Source organism: Trypanosoma cruzi, genomic scaffold, assembly GCF_000209065.1.
Source record: "Trypanosoma cruzi strain CL Brener 1047053516505 genomic scaffold, whole genome shotgun sequence".
Classification (NCBI taxonomy): Eukaryota; Euglenozoa; class Kinetoplastea; order Trypanosomatida; family Trypanosomatidae; genus Trypanosoma; species Trypanosoma cruzi.
Genome location: NW_001849408.1, coordinates 82,985 through 100,473, shown reverse-complemented (window position 1 = coordinate 100,473; position 17,489 = coordinate 82,985). Strand labels below are relative to the sequence as shown.

Here is a 17,489-nt window from a genome sequence, read left to right as displayed (position 1 = left end):
AACCACCCCCTTCTCTCTGATCTCCCCCCTAATACTACCAATCCTACAATCACGTTTAATATCACTGAAGAACTGCTGTGCTATGAATGAGGAATGAGATGGCGCTTGGAACCCCCTCACTTCTCTTCTCTTCTCTTCCCTTCCTTTTCCTCCCCTGTCTTGCGGCCTTTCGTTATTGTTGTTTTTGTTCCAAAGCCAATAGACATGAAAGGAAAAAAAAAAGCAAAATACATATATCTTATATATATGTATATAGACGCAGCAAAAAAAGAAAAAAAAAAGAATTGACAAAAAGGCAGACCCTCTCTCTCACTCTCTGTGTCTGTGTGTGTGCTTTTTGTGTCAGCGATATTTGGATGCATGTACCCCACAGCCGACTCCCACACACCCAACTGTGCCGTGTGTTTGTCTGCTCCCCATGACTTCACCCCCCCCCCCCCCCCCCCAGACTCGCCCCTCGTTTGCGCGGGCGTACATTACGTGTGTTTGCCTCCTCCTTCATGCCTCCTTCTCGTTGACGCCGCCCTTCTCCTGCCATTTATTTATCCCGCGTGAGAGTTCCATTGACTGGCATAAGTGAAACCGCTCCGTCAGATCCACGCACGCCGGGTCCCAAAAGCCGCGTTCCTCGATACACGCCTGTGCCTCTGCACGCATCCCAACACACTTCTCAACCTCCGTCTGTTCCCGCAGCTTCTCCTTAAATTTCTCCGGCACCTCCTCCCACGGCATCTGCCGCCCATTGCCAATGGTGTACGGTGTGCCGCCCCCCTTCACAACAACCATCTCCCTCCTCTCTATATATATATATAAGTCTGTCTGTCTGTCTGTTGGTCCTCTCGGATGCATTTCAGTGCAAGGCGCCAAAAAAAAAAAGCAAAATAAATAAATATATAAGAAGAAGAAAGAAGAAAAAAGAAGAAAAGACAGCATGACAACATCGCAGCCCCACATATACATTTCATGTCTGCACATGTGTGTGTGTGTTTGGTTTGGGGATTAGAGGGGAAAAAAAAAAATATAAAAATTAAAAATAAAAAATAAAAAAAATAAAAAATTTCATTTCTCTCTTTCCCAATTTCATTGCCTTTCATTTCATTCACGCATGACATCTGTTTCATTTTCCCCCCCCTTCCCCTCCCCCTCCCCTCCCAATAAAAAAAAAAAAAAAAAAAAAATCCTTTTTTTTTTTCATTATTATTTATTATATTTTCTGTTTCCTTTTCTCCCTCTCTCCCTCTCCCTCCATATATATACAGAGAGAGAGGGATGTCTCCTCCTCGTGCTGGATCCTTCACACACACAACACACACGCAAAAATAGATAGATACATACATGTCAGTCGCAGCGGTAGCAAACTGCAGCATTAATTACAAGCGATTGAAAGGAAAAGGAAAAAAAAAAGAAAAAAAAAAAAGAAATCAATTTGTTGATACAACAAAAGGGCATGCATCCACACACACACACAAAAAAAAAAAAAAAGAGAGAGAGAAAAGATATATATATGTATATATATATATACCAGGAAGAAAGGTAGTATGCATGTACACCAACTGTCGCCGCTCGTTGTCTCTCTCGTGAGCGATCATTTGCGCGCCTCAGCGAAAGAAAACAGAGGGCGTTTTCCGCACCATTTTGCGTGCAGGACGACGTCCATCAGCGGGTACATGCATAGACGCATACATATACACACGTATACATATATATATATATATATATGTGTATGTATGTATTTATGTATTTATTTATGTGCATGTGCATGCGTCTGTTGTGTGTGTGTGTGTGTGTGTTTACATGCATGCATATTTATAAAAATATCGGTACACTCATTCGGGACCATCAACATACAAATACAAATACAAAGATAGATAGGTATATATATGTATATATCTAGGTACATTAGATGCATGTATGTGTGTATGTATGTAAGAACCGAAAAGAATTACCACAAAAAAAAAAAAAATGACGATGGCTTTAATAATCATAGTAGTAGTAATCATAGTATTAGTAGTAGTAGTCGTAGTATTAATGATGATGATGAAGATGAAGGGTTGCACGGTTGATGTGCTGCGGCACCAACGCCGGCAGTCATCGTCGTGTGTCGTTTCTTTTCTCTTCTTTGGAGGCACCCGCATCTCTCATCCCACCCGCTGACAACCACCCGAAAAAAAGAAAAAAAAAAGAAAAGAAAAAAAAAAAAGAAGGAGACATCCACCCGTGCAACACATTGGCACCGGCATGTCTCTTCCTTTCCGTCATCGTCATCCCCCCCCCCTCCCTCTCAAAAATACACGCGCAGACGTCCCTTTTTGTTTTTTTGTTTTTGTTTTCTTTTTGTTTTTGTTTTTTGTTTTTGTTTTTCATTTCAACAACAGACATGAAACGAAGAAAAGAAAATCCCTGAAAATGTCCCTGTGGGCAGTCTTCCCTTCTATTCTCTTGCCTTGCCTTCCTGTCATGTGCATTGCGGATCATTCCCTGCTTTATTTCTTTCTTGTTCCCTCGTGTTTCATTTACACCTTTCCTCTTTTTTTTTTTTTTGTTTTTTGTGTTTTTGTTTTTGTTTTTTCCCCTTTAAAAACAAACAAACAAACAAAAAAAGAAAGAAGTTCTTCTTCTTTTCTTTTTTTTTTTGTGTGTGTGCGTGCGTGTTCTTCCCTCATGCTGCCTGAAACGCCAATATTGTATATTATATATATATAATGTATATTGTATGCATGCATGCATGTATTTGATTATGATGATCTTCTCCATACGGTCTACGGTCAGATTTCTCCTCCTCCTTCTCCCTCTCGCCTCTCCCATACATACAGTCACATATACATACATACATACATACATACATACACTATATATATATATATATAATTTATTTGTCGTTGTCTTTACGCAAGTTTTGCTTCTGCTGCGGCGCTCACGATGCGAACTCTCTTGTCCCTCCACATTGTGATGTAGCAGACGGCGGCCGCCAGTGTCATGCAGGCGCTCATGAAAACACAAACGTAGGTGTAATTGCCGTAGTGACGCTGTTGTAGTTCGGCCTGAATAGGCGGTGCGGAAAAGCCTCCGACGACGCCGGCGAGAAAGACGGCGCCCATGTAAAAACCGAGATTTGGTCCATACAACCGCTCCGCAATAAGCGCTGGCATGACGGCAAACATCCCTGCCATGCAGAAACCAATCACGCAAAGAAGGAGGGCAAAGGCAACGTAACTGCGGCAAAAACCCAAAAAGGCACAAAAAATACCCCCAATTGTGGCGCATAAGACGTACGCAAACTCATTCGTGGTACCTGTCGCAAGCCAACCAACGAGAATAGAGCCAACGATTTGAAACACGCCGTAAAACGTAAAAAGAGTGGATGCAATGTCCGTTGGGATTGGCGATATGTCTGCGTACACGGTACCGGCCTTTCCCATAGACGACACATAGGGCACAGCCACATAAATCAATGAGTAGAAGGCCCAGCTGAAGATTAACCAGCAGAAAAAGTTTCCCAAAAAGGCCCGCGAGAACATAGTTAAAAAGAGCTCCCATGGATTTAACTTGTGTGTGTGCAGGCCGCGTCGCGCGGGTGTCGTCTCACCGTTGCTGTTGTTGTTGTTTCTGTTTTCCTCGTCTGTGTGGGCTTGCTCCTCCTCGCCCTGCTCCTGCCGTTCTTGTCCCTCGTCGTATTCACTGGGCCCTGCTTCCTCCTTCTTGGGCGGGGCTCGCCTCGCTGAAAGCAACGTTGCCACAACACCAATGGCGCAAAAGGCAGACATGAGTCGGAAGGTTTTGCGCCAGCCGTACGCCACAACCCACTTACCAGCCAAAGAAGGGATGATTGCACTTCCGACACCACCGCCGGAGAAGTTGATGCCCATGGCAAGTCCCTGGTAGCGGTTGAACCACGAGCTCGTGGCGGCGGCACCCGGCGACAACATACATGCGGACGAGATGGATGCCAACAGGCAGTACGAGAATGTCACGGCGGTGACGTTATGGGCGAAGGTGGAGCTAAGCCAGAGGCCAGCAAAGAGCATCAACGTGGAGACAGCCATCATAAGGCGCGGCGGTACCCGGTCAACGAGAAACCCGCACAGCACACCGAATGCCGGCGAGAGGCCCAATGAGACGGAGTTGCCGAGGCTGATGGTCGTGACAGACGGGTAGCCAAGCGAGGGGTCTTTATGCATGTCGTCAGAGAAGATGGAGTAACTGTTGTCGATGCCGTACGACATCAGCTGCATGAGCAGACCTGACAACGCCACGAGAAACCCAAGTGGATGATCCACCGGCTTCCGTGTGAAACATGGCAACATATTTTTTCCCTTTTTTTTTCTTTTTTTTCTTTTTTTTTTTTTTTTTTGTATTTTCCGCCTCTTCCTCTCGTGTAAAGGCGGCTGGTTTGGTTTTGGTTATTTTGTTGTGTTTGTTTGGGTTGTTGTTTTTTTTCCTTTTTTTTTTTTTTTTTCTTTTTTATTTGAGAACTTTTCGGTTACGTGAGTGAAAAAAAAGGCCGGTAGAAAAAAAAAAGGAAAAAAAAAGAAAAAAAGGGGGGGAGAAGAACACGTGTCTTTTGGACAAATGGATGGGTGAATGGACATTTTTACCTGCCGCCCAACTCGGTTTGAAATGCCGCAAATGACATTGACGGAGACTGAGGGAGAAAGAAGGAGAAATACTAAAAACTCGCACATTACCCCATACACGATCCATGTGCATATGCCAATACGCATGGAAAAAAAGGAGGGGGGCGGAAAAGGGAAAAAGAGAAAAAAAAAAAAAAAAAGGTCCTATCGCTCCACTCATGTTCACTTGTCTGCTCCTCTCTTCCTCTCTTCCTCTCTTCCTCTCTTCCTCTCTTCCTCTCTCTCTCTCTCTCTCTGTGTGTGTGTATGACATGTTCACTTCGTGATGCTCCAGATGAGTGGTTCATTCCGGCAAAAAGGGCATGTCCCCAGCAGCTGCGCATCGCCAACACACAACACATTGCCGCAGCACCACAACTCCACAAAACAGCCTTCCATCGGCTGCTCTAAACAAACGCCGCAGACTTCTTCATCCTCGCCGTACGGTGTCGACTGGCGCCCGGCGGCTGCTACGAGACGTGCGGTCGAGTTTTTGTGCTCCACCTGCTCCCCATGCACACTGTTCATCGGCGCAAACACAACCGGCCCTCCCCCACCTCCTCGCTCACAAATTTAAAGAAAAAAAAAAAAAAAAGGAAGATCCACGCAGACACAGAAACAAACAATGAACGATGGAAATAATGCGAATATAAATGCTACAAGACGCCCTTCTCACAGCCTAAAAAAAGAAAAAAAGGGGGGGAAAGAAAACAAGAGGAAAAAGAAAGAACATCTCGTTGGAACTGAGAGAATTTCATTCCAATTTCCCGCATACATGCATGTGTGCAGGACAGACAAAGAAATAATAAACAACAATTAAGAAAATAATAACAATAATAAAGAGAAAGTTGTCTTCTCATAATGATGGAATGTCTGCATCAACATCCCATCCCGTCATTTACTCGAATGCCTCCCCCTCTCTCCCTCGCCTTCGTTGTCACTGTGGCAATTTTCTTCCCTCCATGTCAACTGCTGTTGTTTTTTTGCTGTTGTCGCTTCTGTTGCAAGTTCCGCTCACGATTTGCGACAATAATATCCTGCCGCTCAGCTCTTGACAGCTTCCTCCGCTCTCCCTTCGCCTCGCCAGGCGTGTCGTCGCCATGCGTGCTCAGGGACGATGAGGTGGTGGTGGCAAAGTAACGCCTCGTGGAGTCCCGCTTCCGCAGCAGTTTGGAGCGGTAATGCATGTAATCCGCGTTGTCGGGGAGGTCGGTGGCGTCCATCAGTACGCGGAGGTCGGATGCCTGCCGCGTCGCGGCGCAGCTCGCACGGGAGGGTGGCGGAGACGGCAGCGGCCGTGTTTTCTCCATCACAATGAGGTGGCGCACAATCTTCAGGGAAACCCGCTGCGGTATGTCGCACACGAGGCGCAGCGACGGGTGCGTTGGCAACTCATCGTCGGTGTACCGTGTGGTGGTGGTGGTCGGGTACCACAACACGAGTCGGCCGCCCAGCACAAGCGACTCGGCCGCGAAAAGCATCAAATCCAGCACGATGCTGCTAACCGGATAACACGCCGGGATGTCTGTTCCCTCCTCCATCTCGGCCTTCTCTCCTCTCAGGCGTGTCGCCTTCTTGCGTGGCTCACGTATGCCATACGGGGGATCCGTCACGATGGCGTCCAGGAATCCGCGATCACCGCGGTTTGTGGGACCTTTTTCCCTGCCATGCATGTTGCACGGACGCAACGCGGCGTGCCAGTTGGCAAAGTTCATACGCACGCGATCAGGCGGTGTGAGGCCGTAGAGTTTGAAATTTGTCCACATCGACGGTGCCTCTGCCTCCGCTGCAGTGATGCCGGCCCGCTCAAGGGTATCTTGCGTGTATGAACGCACGGCCACCTCGCGTTGCTGCTGTTGCTGTTTGCTCGCTTTGCAACGCAATGAACCACCACGCATCACACGCGCGTCGGCGTCAGCACCAAGTGTGACGGCCCCGTAATGTGCCGCGGCAATAAGAATGCTGCCGGTGCCGCAGAACGGGTCGAACACATAATTCCCACGCCGCACATGCGCCAGATGCACCATCACAAAGGCCGGTTCGGGCGGCATCGAAGTTGTGCCAATGTACGGACGTCGTTTAAGATCATACGTCGCAAGAAGATGCTGCCGGTTGGACTCCGACACGAGAGCGCCACAGAATACACGCAGCACACGGCCGCAGGGCAGCCACGAGGCCGGAGCTCCGGTGGGTGCGTTCTCAATCGCATGTTCCACGACAAAAGAAAGGCGGTGCGGGCGCTGCTCCGTCGCCCGTGGACGTGACGCGTCAGGCAAAATCCGCATTGCGACGCTGACACGTGTCGCCAGTGCCGTCTTCTCCTCCAGCGTGTAGTGCCGTCCGATTGTCTCCACCTGCACTGTACAGTCGGCGGGGCGGAAGATGGTGTCGTCTGGCCACGCCATCCCTCGCAGCCACTTTGCTTCGCCAATGCCACCGTCACTCGTACCAGCGATGCACGCCAGTAGGTCCTCTACGGACGCCGCCGCGGCGATGAGGAGGTGCACCGCGCGAAGCAGTACACATCGCCCAGCGACCTGCCGTGCCACCGCAACAGACGCCGCATCAAAGACGCAAAACGCCGTCTGCGATGAGTCCGCGCGGAGCCATGGCAAGCATTCCTGCACACGGATGTCTACTTCCAGAGTGGCCGCGGCGGCACGCAACTCCTCCAAACAGAACGCCGCCAGCGAAGAATTGCAGGCAAACCATCCAAAGAAAAGCATACCTCCCACCCACTCTAACAGGCACGCAAACACACACAAAAAAAAAATTTTGTTTTTTTTCCCCCTCCTCGGTGCAATAAGTTTGTGCCTGTCCTTGTTTTTCCCCCTTTTGCCGCCGCCGCCGCCTCCTCCGCCTCCTCCTCGCCCCTTCCCCTCCGTGTCCTCTTTCTGCCGCGGCTACAAGATAAAACCTTAAAAAAAAAAAAAAAAAATTTAAAAACCACAGAAGATGCATCCGTTGCAGTCATAGACGTTAGTTAATTACAGCCCCCCCCCACACACACACACCATCAGCGGTATGTATTGCCTGCTTTTATTTTCATTTGTTGTTTCCATCTTCTTTCATCTTCTTTACTTCCTTCTGCTGCCAAACAGCACCTAAGCTGGTGCATCACATTGTGTTTCACTTTACATCTACGCCACGTGCATATATATGTATATACATGCAAACACGTCCCTCACCCCCATCTCCTGCTATGCACATGTATTCTCTCCGTGCCTCTCCGTCGCACTGTCTGAGTAGTTTAAGACGAATATTGCTACACTTTGTATAATGCCTTGAGCCGCGGATCTTCTGAGAGGCGCTGCGCAAGTTGGGCGTATCTCTCACTGGACTGATCAATGTGTTTGGAGAGCCGCTCGTCAAGTGTCTTCATGCGCCAAGTGGCCTCTTTGCAGTATTGCGCAAATTCCTCCTCGTCGCGGCCCGCGTCGAGCCCTGCGGCGTCTAATTTACTCTGATACGCGGCCTGCCTTTCGTTGAAGTCCCTTTTCTCCGCGTCCATCTGCGATTGCATAATGTGACCGCGCTGAATGAGGCGCTCCTTCAGTTCCTGCAGGGCCTCGTCCCGCACCTTTCGTGCCTGGTCAATGCTAAGAGAGACATTCAGGTAGTCGCCATCAAAACTGCTCGGGAGTGCCAGCTTCGCGATGTACGGTGCAAGATAGTCCTTGCGTGACGCCTCGCGTGAGGCCTCCTCCGCAAGTTTGCGCGCCCGATCCGCCTCCGTCTCATGCGGCCGGTTGCGCAGCGTGTCAAAGACAGAAAGAACACTTCGCACCTCCGGCCCACGTGCATCGCGCATCGCGCTGAGGATGCCATTACACTCCGCCATCATGCTGTACACCTTGCCAAGGCAGAAACTCTCCCACCATGCGAGGCGCTTCCTTTCATTGTACTGCTCCAGCTCAGAGGGTTCCTCGGCGTTCGGCATGAGTACAACGGTGGAGGGCAGGGTGGCTGGGGCGTTGCCGACGACTGTCGACGCCAAGTACTCCTCCCCACGTGGCCCTTTTGTGTACATACGGTAGGGGCGTATCATACTGTCGGGGCGGTAGTGGAAATACACCCACATCTCACCGCCGTTGCCGCCTGGAAACCGCACAAATGTATATTTTGCCACATCCTCGTCCGGCGGAATCGCTTCATTGCGATGATACTTTTCACTCACTCGCACAGGCTCGAATCTTTGCTTCTCGTCGTTGGGGCGATCGCCAAAGAGGCTGCCACGATTTCTTGAAACCCGCAAAACGGAGGTGATACGCTCAAAAGACGCACTACGGTACCACAGACGGTCGTCCCGCTGCCGGTAAAATTCCTTCACCTTACGTAGCATGCATCCTTCGTAGAAAAACTCTTGGCGACGCCACAAACCGTCATCCCGCGCGTCCCAGTAGAAATTCATGGTGCGCTCCACTCCAGGCTCATGCGTGAAGAGGCGCAACCCCTCCACCGATGCCTCCCGCATTCTACCCCGCTCATACCACTCCTTCACCAGACGAAACGATGCTGCCTCGCCAACGCGAGCGGTAGCATTCCCATAGAAGTTGCGCCCATCATCATCCATGTCACCATCCTTTCCGGCGTTGTCCCCGTATTCCTCTCCCTTGGATGGGTAAACGGAACGGCGACGCAGCTTGTCGGCGCGGTGCTTAAAGAGCGTGTGAACCTGCTTTTGATGGCGATACGTCGTATCAGGGAGTCGTACTTCCATAACGCGGAGATCTGGCATCGCGTATGGCGCAAAACAAAGTACCTCCGCATTAGCGTATTTTATAGACTTCTTGCCGCCTGGATAGCGACCCTCGTACTGTTCACGGTTGAGAGTTAAGTCTTTTACCCACGAGATGAAGCCTCGCCGCGGCCCTTTATCCCGCGTAGAATGCGTGAGCACATTCACAGTGGCGGCGGCAGCTAATGAAGGAATACTGCCACTGATAGTGGCAGCGCCAACAAAGGTGGTAGAGGCTAAATTTTGTGTGCTTATATCCCCTCCATGCGTCCGCCACCGCACACCAGGAGTGGTGGTGTAATTAAATCGATCGCCGGTGCCACTTGTGGTTGTCTGCAGGTTCAGATCGCGTTCTTCCTCCGCATCCAGGTCAAACAGCATGCCTTCCCACTGTGTACCGTCATCCAGGTCAAGCGTCAGGGCGCTCACTGGAGCATTAGGGGCAAGATTTACCTGGTAGTTGCGTCTATTAAAAACAGCCTCAATTCCAGTGTAGAAGGCGTCTGCCGTGTTGTGTGGGATCAAATCCCCAGTGGAGGGCTCAACAAAGACAGCCTCCTTCTGACTTTTGCGACCACCCGGCAAGACAAGCAGCCAGCTGTGCAGATGTTTCTGGGGCATGTGTTGTTTTTGTTGTGGTTGTGGTTGTTGTTCTATTTCTTCTTGCTTCCCGTCATCGAAAGGTTGGGAATCTGCGCTCCGCACCGACTTCGCTGTTTCCCCCTCATCACCCGCGAAGCCCATTCCAATTCCTGTGGTGTTCGTGATTTGTTTTTCCCGCGGCGCAACCTCTTTTGGCTGCAAAGCGGCGGGTTCAGGATCATGGACGCCACGCAGCACTGGCCGGCCTGTCACAAGTTGAGCGTACTCCGCATCCAGCTCCGGCTCCACCTCCTGCTCATCATTGGACTCGACCTCATGAAAAAGGCCCTCACTGTCGCTCCACATGCGCTTTGAGGAGTCATTGTCGCAGACAAACCGCCGCGCGTAGCCAACGACCACGTATACATTGTACCCAGCGCCCGCCAGCACGGACGCAAGGAGAAGGCTCAGCTCAAAGCAGTTGCCCACTCGCCACTGCAGTGCTGTCGCTGGAGACACGACAACCTCCGGTAACTTCTCCAGGTCGTCCAGTGGCTCGTAACGCATGTACCCTGCAAAGTACCGCGCGCATGGCCCCAGATCAAACAACTCCTCAAAGGGGAAGACGGTCGGTTTAATAAAGGTGCATATCATTTTACGTGCATGGCACTCGTTCAATGGAGTAAGAAGCAATGGGGCACGGTCCGGGTAGTACTCATGGTACTCTTCCCGGAATAATTCCGTTGCCGCGAGCAACTCCTTTTCTCCCGCTGAAGTGGCTACTTGAGTGTACGACGGCGGGAAGGTCTCGGCTGGCAAAAACCTCTCAAAGCGCTCTGCCCGTGTTGCGTTGTATGCCGCTCCATCTCCTTCATGCATCGTGTTTTGTCTCTTTTTTTTTTCCCCTTTTTTTTTTTTTTTCTTTTATTAATTATTTCTTTGATTGTTTCCCTTGTCATTAAAGAAAGAGAGAAAAAAAAAGAAAGAAAGAGACATTCTGCGTCTGTCTGTCTGTCTGTCTGTTTGTGTGTAGGAACAAAATGAAACATCGCCCTGCGCTGCAGAGCCAAATTTGCAGCCAAACAAAAAAAGAAAAAAAGATGGGGAAGACAACAACAAAAATTTCCAGTAAAACCATTTTATTTTGTTGTTGTTGTTGTTTTAGTTCTTCAAAGAACTTCAAAACCTCTTTTTTTTTTTTTTCTTTTTTTTTTTTTTCCTTTCTTTCTTCCATTTGCCTCGCCCATCCATTCATTCATCCATTCATTCTTCCATCAGCGCAAAGATTCCGGCCGGGCAATGAGGACCGTCTCGTAGGTGCGGCGGCAGTACAAATCCCAGTAGAAGATCCCCCATGCCACGCTGGCAAGGCATACAAGAAAGCAGTAAATCGGCGTGATTGTCAGCAAATTGATTGTGTGTGGCATTGCCAGCATGCCGTTAAGGTCCGTTGGTTGGAATGCTTCGTAATTCATGCAGGCGGCCTCGTTTCGGGCACCCACTTCGCCTCCCTTTGCACTCGTCTCGTACATGTGTGTGGAACGCGAATGGGGCTGCATCGGCTGCATCTTGAATGCCTTGGGGCTATTCTCCTGCACGGTGGCAGTGCCCGTAGACGGTGGGCTCCGCAGCGTCCCGCATAACGCAAAGGCCCCGCTGCGCCCTGCCAGCCGAAAGAAACTGCGTTGCATCATGATGTCAATTCGCCCGTATGTACTTTTTTCTTTTTTTTTTTTTTTTCTTCGTTCCCCTCCCTTCCACCTCCCTCCTAATGGGTTGTCTTTTCCTCCTTGCGCAGTAAAAAAAATAACTGAAAATCCCCCTTTCTTTCTACCTCTTTCTCTCTCTTTTCTCTCCCTCTCCCCCTTCTTTTAAAACTATTTGTAATGCGCGTACGACAAATTCCTGTTCTTGAGCCTTACGCGGTGTAATCTACCATACAAATATACGCTCTGGTAAAAAAAAATAAATAAATCCAACCATTCAACGCGGAGAAAAAAAAAAAAAGAAAAGAAAAAGAAAAAAAGTTGTATAGACGTATATATAGATATATATAGATAGATATATATATAGATAGATATAGATGCATATGAATGTAATGTATATATTACACAAAGAGCGCAGGGATGTCATCCGGAGAGAAATTAACCGCTGACGCACGCACACACACACACACACACAGAGAGAGAGAGAGACAGACAGAAAGACACAAAAATAAGGGGGGGGGGGGGGGAAAGAGAAAAGAGGCGCCAATTTTCACGAAAAAAAAAAAAAAGGGAACAACAAACAAACAAACAAACAAACATAACAATTACAACGGTACAAAACAGAGACGAGCCAACATGTGCGTCCTGGAGGAGATGTACTCGGAGTTTATGTATGAATGAATGAACAGGTCGTATATGTCTCGCCCCAAGAAGAAATCGTGCGACATGGTGCCAACCAACCCACCACAAAGTAGCCTCAAAACTCTAATTGCCTGAAGTGGAAGAAGAAGAAGAAGAAGAAGCCAACGTGTTGCCGCTGCCAATACAGCCAATGCTGTTACTTCCCTTCCCGCCTGTGTACGCGTTGTTGATGGTGTTAAATATTGAAAGCGCCTGTGCCGAGAACTCTGCAGGGTCGCCAACGTTCTTCCCGAGCACCACCGTGTTTGTCGTCTTGGCGAGTTCGCCGAACTTCTCAATGTACTTCTCCGCCACACGCAGGGCGACGGCGTCGCTGCTACGCGGCGTCTTCTCGAGTGACGCCGCGACTACCGTGACACTCTTCGAGATTGCGGCGGCCATGACTCCTGTGGCCTCCGCCTCGGCCTCCGCGCGCTGCAGAACGGTATACTTTTGTGCCTCCGCAGCGCAGCGCTGGGCTCTTTTAAGCCCCTCCGCACGGTTCACCTCCGCCTGTGCCTCGCCCTCGGACTGCAGAATGAGTTGCCGCTTGCGACGCTCCGCATCCGCCTGCAGATCCATCGAGCGACGCACGAGCTCGCTGACGGTGATGTCCCGAATTTCGTACCGCTTGCACTCAATGCCCCAGTCGTGTGCCTCACGGCGCAGTACTTCCACGATGTTTTTATTGAGTAATGTCCGCTCGCGAAAGAGTGTGTCAAGGTCGAGACGGCCAATCTCACTGCGCATCGTCGTCTGTGCGAGGTTCAGCAGGTTGTACACGGGGTTCTCAATATTGTAGCTCGCCTTTTCCGCGTCGACGATGCGCAGAAAGAGGACGCCGTCTATCTCCACCATGACGTTGTCGGAGGTGATGGCTGATTGATTGGGGATCTCCACCCCCTGCTCCTTTACGCTGTAGCAGTAGCGGATCTTGTCCAGCACCGGCACAACAAACCACCAACCGGACTCTAAAGTACGGTGATACCGTCCAAGGCGCTCCACAACGTACTGACGGCCCTGTGGAACGATGTTGAAAATTGTGTTGCGTGGAACGCTCTCCACAAACGAGGCGGGGTTGAGGTGGACACGGTTGCCCCGCTGCATGAGATTCCCCCCGCCCATGTTGGGGCTCCCACTGCCGCCGCTGCTGCTGCTGTAGTTGTACCCCCCGCTGTTGTTGGCACCAGCGGTAGAGGCGGCGGAGACGGTGGAAGCGTCATACGGCCCACCCGCAGGGTTTGGCGGCGCGTACGGATACGACAGCGGCGCGTTGTACTGCAGCAGGCGAAGAGAGCGGCGCAACATGTAGAGGATGAGAAAGAAGAGCGGGAGGAAGAGAAATATGGCTCCCCCGCAATAAAACCTAAATAAAAAAAAAATAAACCTACACGGTCATGTACACAAAAAAAGAAAAAAAAAGAAATATTTATTTAGTTATTTATTTATTTCTTCCAAAGAGGAGGGCACATGTGTCTTCGCTCCTCCTGTAACCGCCCCACAGACGCACACACACATATATAACGTCATGACTTCCCCTCACAACCCACTCGAGAATTGATACCGACCCCAAGGAGATGTATATACATATATATATCCCACATAACCACGCCTCGCCTATAGGATCGGCCTATTGTCAGTCACAGCAGCAGCAGCAGCAGCAGAATCCGTTTTGGGTGCTATGTGTCCCTTTTCACCTACTCCGTCGCTGTCGTCACCGTCCAACGGCCTCTGTGGATTCCTATAGGAACGCGCAAGAAACAACAACTCACGCAATCGGGTGATAGCAATACCACGTTCACGATCTTTGAGCACATGTTCATAGTGCAACGGATGCACGACGCTGCCCTCGCCCCCTTGAGCTTTTTTTTGCTTCACGACATCCACAATGGCGCCACTGGCAATGTCGCGCTCACGGGCTTCATGCAGCATGACAAGGTGATGCAACATCATGGAGCGACCAATGGCATCCAGCATGTAGTTTGGTGTGAGTCCCAGCTGCTCTACGGGGTCGCGGGCGCGTTCTTCAGGGGTGTTAGGGGCAGGAATCGGCGGCATGCAGAGAAGACGCATAAAATGCTCCCAAAAGGCATCACTGACACAAAATCGATAATACTGCAGAGAAAGAGGAATGCATAAACTTTTCATTGGATCCTCCGTAAAGTCACCGTACATCTGCGCCCCCTGAGCACGTGAAACGGTCGCTGTGACTTCTTTGGAGAAAACAACTTGCGTTGCGCACTCCAAAAAGTACGCAGTCTCCCCACACGCCTCAAAAACACGTTTCAACAACAATGGACGGTCATGCGCAAATGTCATTGCCTCAGGAAATGCCTCGTATTGCTGCAAAAGAGAGCGGTAGTACACAATCTCCATGTCATTCAGCGCAGCCCATGCGGCAGCAGACGTGTAAAGACGTTCCCGATCTTCCTGTGGTACCAACGCCGCTAGATTGAGGAGAGAACTCACTGCCCGCTCGTCTTCCCGCACGTTTACAAGTAACGCCGCGCGCCACAGATACAACGCCATGACCTCCCTACGCAAGGACGCATCCTCAAGAAGCGGGTTCACGCCCTCCGCCACACTCCCGCAGCCGTACTTTGGGGCGGCAGGGTTGAAGTCATCGACCCCCAACTGCTGTTCCTGCTGCTCCCTTTGACTTGGCTGCAGCGCTGCCAGCAGCTCACGGCCGCCAGCTACCTCGCGTATCTGCGCGTTGACAAGCGCCTGAATGCCCTGAATAACGGCGTCAAGCTTCTCATCCCGCGCCATCTGCACCAACGCCCTAATCTGTGGTGTTGGCGCGTCGTCCACCTCATACGCAAGGCGCTCGGCGAGCACCTCCGCCCCTTTTGTCACAGGCCGCATCGCAAAGCAGCATGGGAAACGACAGCGGTAGTCGTTTTCAACACAACGGCCAGCTCCTCCACAGCGGTACCGCAGATCAAAGACGGTACTCCGCACACTCGCTTCTCGATGCAGCGCCTCCGAAGAGTTGGCAGCTGGTGATGGTGCACCTCCGTTTTCGGCGCCAAAACGTCGTTCTTGTACGATTTGACGTAATCGAGCAACGCCTGGGGCATCGGGACGCACGCGCACAAAATCCGAGCAGTCAACATCTGACCGCGGAAGCCGTTGTCTCTTCCATGAATTCACGACACGCGAGAAAAATGATTTCATCCCCACGCTTCTCTCTCTCTCTCTCTCTCTCACTTTCAGCGTATATATATATATATATGCGTGTAGACGGTTTATGACCAAATGGTTACAGCGGCTTCCACCATGCACAGAAAACAAAACGACCCTGCAATTTGCCAACGGCCAGAAAAAATGGTTGCAGCTTCTCTCTCTCTTTTTTTCTTTTTTTCTTTTTCTTCCTCTTTTTCTTTCTCTTTCCTCTTTTAAGTAAATTTCAATAAGATGCATATCAATGCAAAAAGAAAAAAAAAATTTGTAGAGATAAAGAGAAAGAAATGGTGCGTGTATGTGTGCATACATAAATACATATATATATATATAGAACGGTTCCACCCAGAGTGACATCTGCAATGCGTCCATAGACAAATATGAAATGATAGAGAAATAAAGAAAAATTTGTACAGATGCACAGACGCCATGATGGCATCAACGTCCCTTCGTCTCACTTACACCTCGAAGCTGTTTTTTTGCTTGTCGTTCCTTCTTTTTTTTTTTTTTCTTTTTTTTTCCCCACCCCCCTGTCCCTCTCTCTCTCACTCCCTCCTTCTTTTTCCCCCACCCCGTTTCTACACAATATTGACGTACTCGTGAACCCGATGCATCATGCGTTGCATGATGCAGTCGGCAATCCACTGGAGGTTGTTTACCTCCAGCTCCCGCAGCTTCACCCACGCGTAGAAGACGCCGTACTGAAACTGCCGCGTCATGGCGTCCTTGTAAATCACGACGGACCGTTCCACGAAGCGCTTCTCGACGGAATGCCGGTCCGCGTCCACGCCGCCGCCGGCACCCCCTCTCCCGTCGTCGAAGATCTCGTGCATTTCGGCGAAGCGTCGCAGTCGCTCCCGCAGCTGCTCCATGCTTTCAACCTCCGCAATTTCGTCGTGGATGTCCACAAGTGTGCCAATATTCGGGAAGAGTCTTCGTCGATCCGCCGCGTGCATCTCCCGCATCCCCATTGTGTTCGCGGCAAATGTCAGCACCGTGCGGTCCGCCTCAAAGTCAAGCAGCGGACACATGACAGACGCCGTCTCGCCGCCGAGTTCGCAGCAGAAGTCGTAAAACTGTTCCAGGTAGTTCCGCATCAATACACCGCGGATGTACTCCACCGACAGCTCATCGAGGTCGCGCGCAAAGTCGCCATCGGCACTAAAGAAACGGCCGACTGGGCTGTCGATGAGCACAACGTGGAACATCTCCTGCACATCCGCAGCGGCGGTCAATGACACGAGCTCCGGAAACCAACCGAGTGGGTGGCACTTCGTCAGTAACTCAAGACTCTCCCGACCGCTGCGCTTGGCAATGACAAGCTTCAATACATTCGATATCATGTGTTCGTACACAATAAAGTCGAGAAACTGTGAGAGCGGTGGGGTTGCCCATTCCCGCAGGTCACGTAGCTGACGTACAAGATGCTCCTGCGCCCGGTTGACAATCACCCGTGATGTAAGTTGGCCATCCTGCTGCAAGAAGTTGCCATAATCCGTGACTTGCAATTGAGACTTCATATCGCTAAGGGAGTCGCACTGCGCCAGGCTGCTGTACTCCTCTGGCCTCAGAAACCCATCCTTGTAACCATGGACCATCGCCTCAATACACCCATCATGCACATTAAACCCTAAAATCCCACGACTCATATTTTTTTTATTTCTATTATTATTTCTTTTTATTATTATTTCTTTTTATTATTATTATTATTATTTCTTTTTGTTCTCCTCTCCGCTAAATCTTCTTCTTCTCTCCCTTTAGACAACAGCAGCAACAACAACAACAACAAGGTCGGTATCGGTGGTGGCTAATGGCTCCCGGTGTCGTGTGATGTGTGAGCGGCCAACGCCCCGTTGAGCTCCGTAATTTCTAAAAATCAGCCAACGACAGGCGGTGAAGGAAACGCACGGCGATGTGAACACAAACACCAGAAAGACAAACACGAGAAAAAAAAAAGAGAGAGAGAGAGGGGAGAAAGAGGCA

General features: G+C 50.2%; 9 protein-coding genes across 9 annotated transcripts, besides 57 other annotated features; all 9 read right to left on the bottom strand.

Annotated features, from left to right (window-relative positions):
- Positions 1-1,382: a sequence feature (heterozygous, Esmeraldo-like haplotype).
- Positions 113-156: a sequence feature (GA-rich).
- On the bottom strand, positions 499-975 carry Tc00.1047053509885.80 (hypothetical protein, conserved; the record flags this gene model as incomplete). Its single annotated transcript, XM_803814.1, has 1 exon — positions 499-975. One exon carries the CDS (start codon positions 973-975, stop codon positions 499-501), a length of 477 nt encoding a protein of 158 aa, XP_808907.1.
- Positions 866-927: a sequence feature (T-rich).
- Positions 1,009-1,057: a microsatellite.
- Positions 1,125-1,149: a microsatellite.
- Positions 1,157-1,178: a microsatellite.
- Positions 1,182-1,213: a sequence feature (AT_rich).
- Positions 1,383-1,522: a sequence feature (areas merged during assembly that could not be assigned to a particular haplotype. This can correspond to areas where the two haplotypes were merged or to regions with more than two copies in the genome that were merged during assembly.).
- Positions 1,384-1,421: a sequence feature (T-rich).
- Positions 1,497-1,521: a microsatellite.
- Positions 1,523-2,519: a sequence feature (heterozygous, Esmeraldo-like haplotype).
- Positions 1,668-1,811: a microsatellite.
- Positions 1,876-1,928: a microsatellite.
- Positions 1,985-2,025: a microsatellite.
- Positions 2,165-2,203: a microsatellite.
- Positions 2,315-2,361: a microsatellite.
- Positions 2,520-2,649: a sequence feature (areas merged during assembly that could not be assigned to a particular haplotype. This can correspond to areas where the two haplotypes were merged or to regions with more than two copies in the genome that were merged during assembly.).
- Positions 2,528-2,569: a microsatellite.
- Positions 2,650-3,963: a sequence feature (heterozygous, Esmeraldo-like haplotype).
- Positions 2,803-2,867: a microsatellite.
- Tc00.1047053509885.70 (transporter, putative) lies at positions 2,886-4,304 on the bottom strand (the record flags this gene model as incomplete). Its single annotated transcript, XM_803813.1, has 1 exon — positions 2,886-4,304. The coding sequence occupies one exon, from the start codon at positions 4,302-4,304 to the stop codon at positions 2,886-2,888; it is 1,419 nt and encodes a 472-aa protein (XP_808906.1).
- Positions 3,964-4,959: a sequence feature (haploid, non-Esmeraldo-like haplotype).
- Positions 4,306-4,351: a microsatellite.
- Positions 4,430-4,467: a microsatellite.
- Positions 4,509-4,537: a microsatellite.
- Positions 4,750-4,774: a microsatellite.
- Positions 4,811-4,870: a sequence feature (GA-rich).
- On the bottom strand, positions 4,890-5,141 carry Tc00.1047053509885.64 (hypothetical protein, conserved; the record flags this gene model as incomplete). Its single annotated transcript, XM_803815.1, has 1 exon — positions 4,890-5,141. One exon carries the CDS (start codon positions 5,139-5,141, stop codon positions 4,890-4,892), a length of 252 nt encoding a protein of 83 aa, XP_808908.1.
- Positions 4,960-6,133: a sequence feature (areas merged during assembly that could not be assigned to a particular haplotype. This can correspond to areas where the two haplotypes were merged or to regions with more than two copies in the genome that were merged during assembly.).
- Tc00.1047053509885.60 (methyltransferase, putative) lies at positions 5,579-7,339 on the bottom strand (the record flags this gene model as incomplete). Its single annotated transcript, XM_803812.1, has 1 exon — positions 5,579-7,339. One exon carries the CDS (start codon positions 7,337-7,339, stop codon positions 5,579-5,581), a length of 1,761 nt encoding a protein of 586 aa, XP_808905.1.
- Positions 6,134-6,674: a sequence feature (haploid, non-Esmeraldo-like haplotype).
- Positions 6,675-7,361: a sequence feature (heterozygous, Esmeraldo-like haplotype).
- Positions 7,362-7,785: a sequence feature (areas merged during assembly that could not be assigned to a particular haplotype. This can correspond to areas where the two haplotypes were merged or to regions with more than two copies in the genome that were merged during assembly.).
- Positions 7,441-7,509: a sequence feature (GA-rich).
- Positions 7,532-7,559: a sequence feature (AT_rich).
- Positions 7,786-7,916: a sequence feature (areas merged during assembly that could not be assigned to a particular haplotype. This can correspond to areas where the two haplotypes were merged or to regions with more than two copies in the genome that were merged during assembly.).
- On the bottom strand, positions 7,879-10,812 carry Tc00.1047053509885.50 (hypothetical protein, conserved; the record flags this gene model as incomplete). The annotated part of the gene is made up of 1 exon (XM_803811.1): positions 7,879-10,812. The coding sequence occupies one exon, from the start codon at positions 10,810-10,812 to the stop codon at positions 7,879-7,881; it is 2,934 nt and encodes a 977-aa protein (XP_808904.1).
- Positions 7,917-17,489: a sequence feature (heterozygous, Esmeraldo-like haplotype).
- Positions 9,974-10,004: a microsatellite.
- Positions 10,817-10,859: a sequence feature (A-rich).
- Positions 10,894-10,924: a sequence feature (CT-rich).
- Positions 10,935-10,964: a microsatellite.
- Positions 11,123-11,163: a microsatellite.
- Positions 11,178-11,202: a microsatellite.
- On the bottom strand, positions 11,208-11,627 carry Tc00.1047053509885.40 (hypothetical protein, conserved; the record flags this gene model as incomplete). The annotated part of the gene is made up of 1 exon (XM_803810.1): positions 11,208-11,627. One exon carries the CDS (start codon positions 11,625-11,627, stop codon positions 11,208-11,210), a length of 420 nt encoding a protein of 139 aa, XP_808903.1.
- Positions 11,651-11,676: a microsatellite.
- Positions 11,751-11,806: a sequence feature (GA-rich).
- Positions 11,928-11,959: a microsatellite.
- Positions 11,972-12,041: a microsatellite.
- Positions 12,088-12,114: a microsatellite.
- Positions 12,115-12,179: a sequence feature (CT-rich).
- Positions 12,215-12,244: a microsatellite.
- Positions 12,405-13,628, bottom strand: Tc00.1047053509885.30 (SPFH domain / Band 7 family protein, putative; the record flags this gene model as incomplete). The annotated part of the gene is made up of 1 exon (XM_803809.1): positions 12,405-13,628. The coding sequence occupies one exon, from the start codon at positions 13,626-13,628 to the stop codon at positions 12,405-12,407; it is 1,224 nt and encodes a 407-aa protein (XP_808902.1).
- Positions 12,421-12,442: a microsatellite.
- Positions 13,747-13,771: a microsatellite.
- Tc00.1047053509885.20 (hypothetical protein, conserved) lies at positions 13,938-15,878 on the bottom strand (the record flags this gene model as incomplete). The annotated part of the gene is made up of 1 exon (XM_803808.1): positions 13,938-15,878. The coding sequence occupies one exon, from the start codon at positions 15,876-15,878 to the stop codon at positions 13,938-13,940; it is 1,941 nt and encodes a 646-aa protein (XP_808901.1).
- Positions 13,964-13,984: a microsatellite.
- Positions 15,510-15,531: a microsatellite.
- Positions 15,662-15,711: a sequence feature (GA-rich).
- Positions 15,802-15,839: a microsatellite.
- Positions 16,000-16,026: a microsatellite.
- Positions 16,028-16,079: a sequence feature (GA-rich).
- Tc00.1047053509885.10 (vacuolar ATP synthase, putative) lies at positions 16,085-17,155 on the bottom strand (the record flags this gene model as incomplete). The annotated part of the gene is made up of 1 exon (XM_803807.1): positions 16,085-17,155. The coding sequence occupies one exon, from the start codon at positions 17,153-17,155 to the stop codon at positions 16,085-16,087; it is 1,071 nt and encodes a 356-aa protein (XP_808900.1).
- Positions 17,155-17,220: a microsatellite.
- Positions 17,268-17,295: a microsatellite.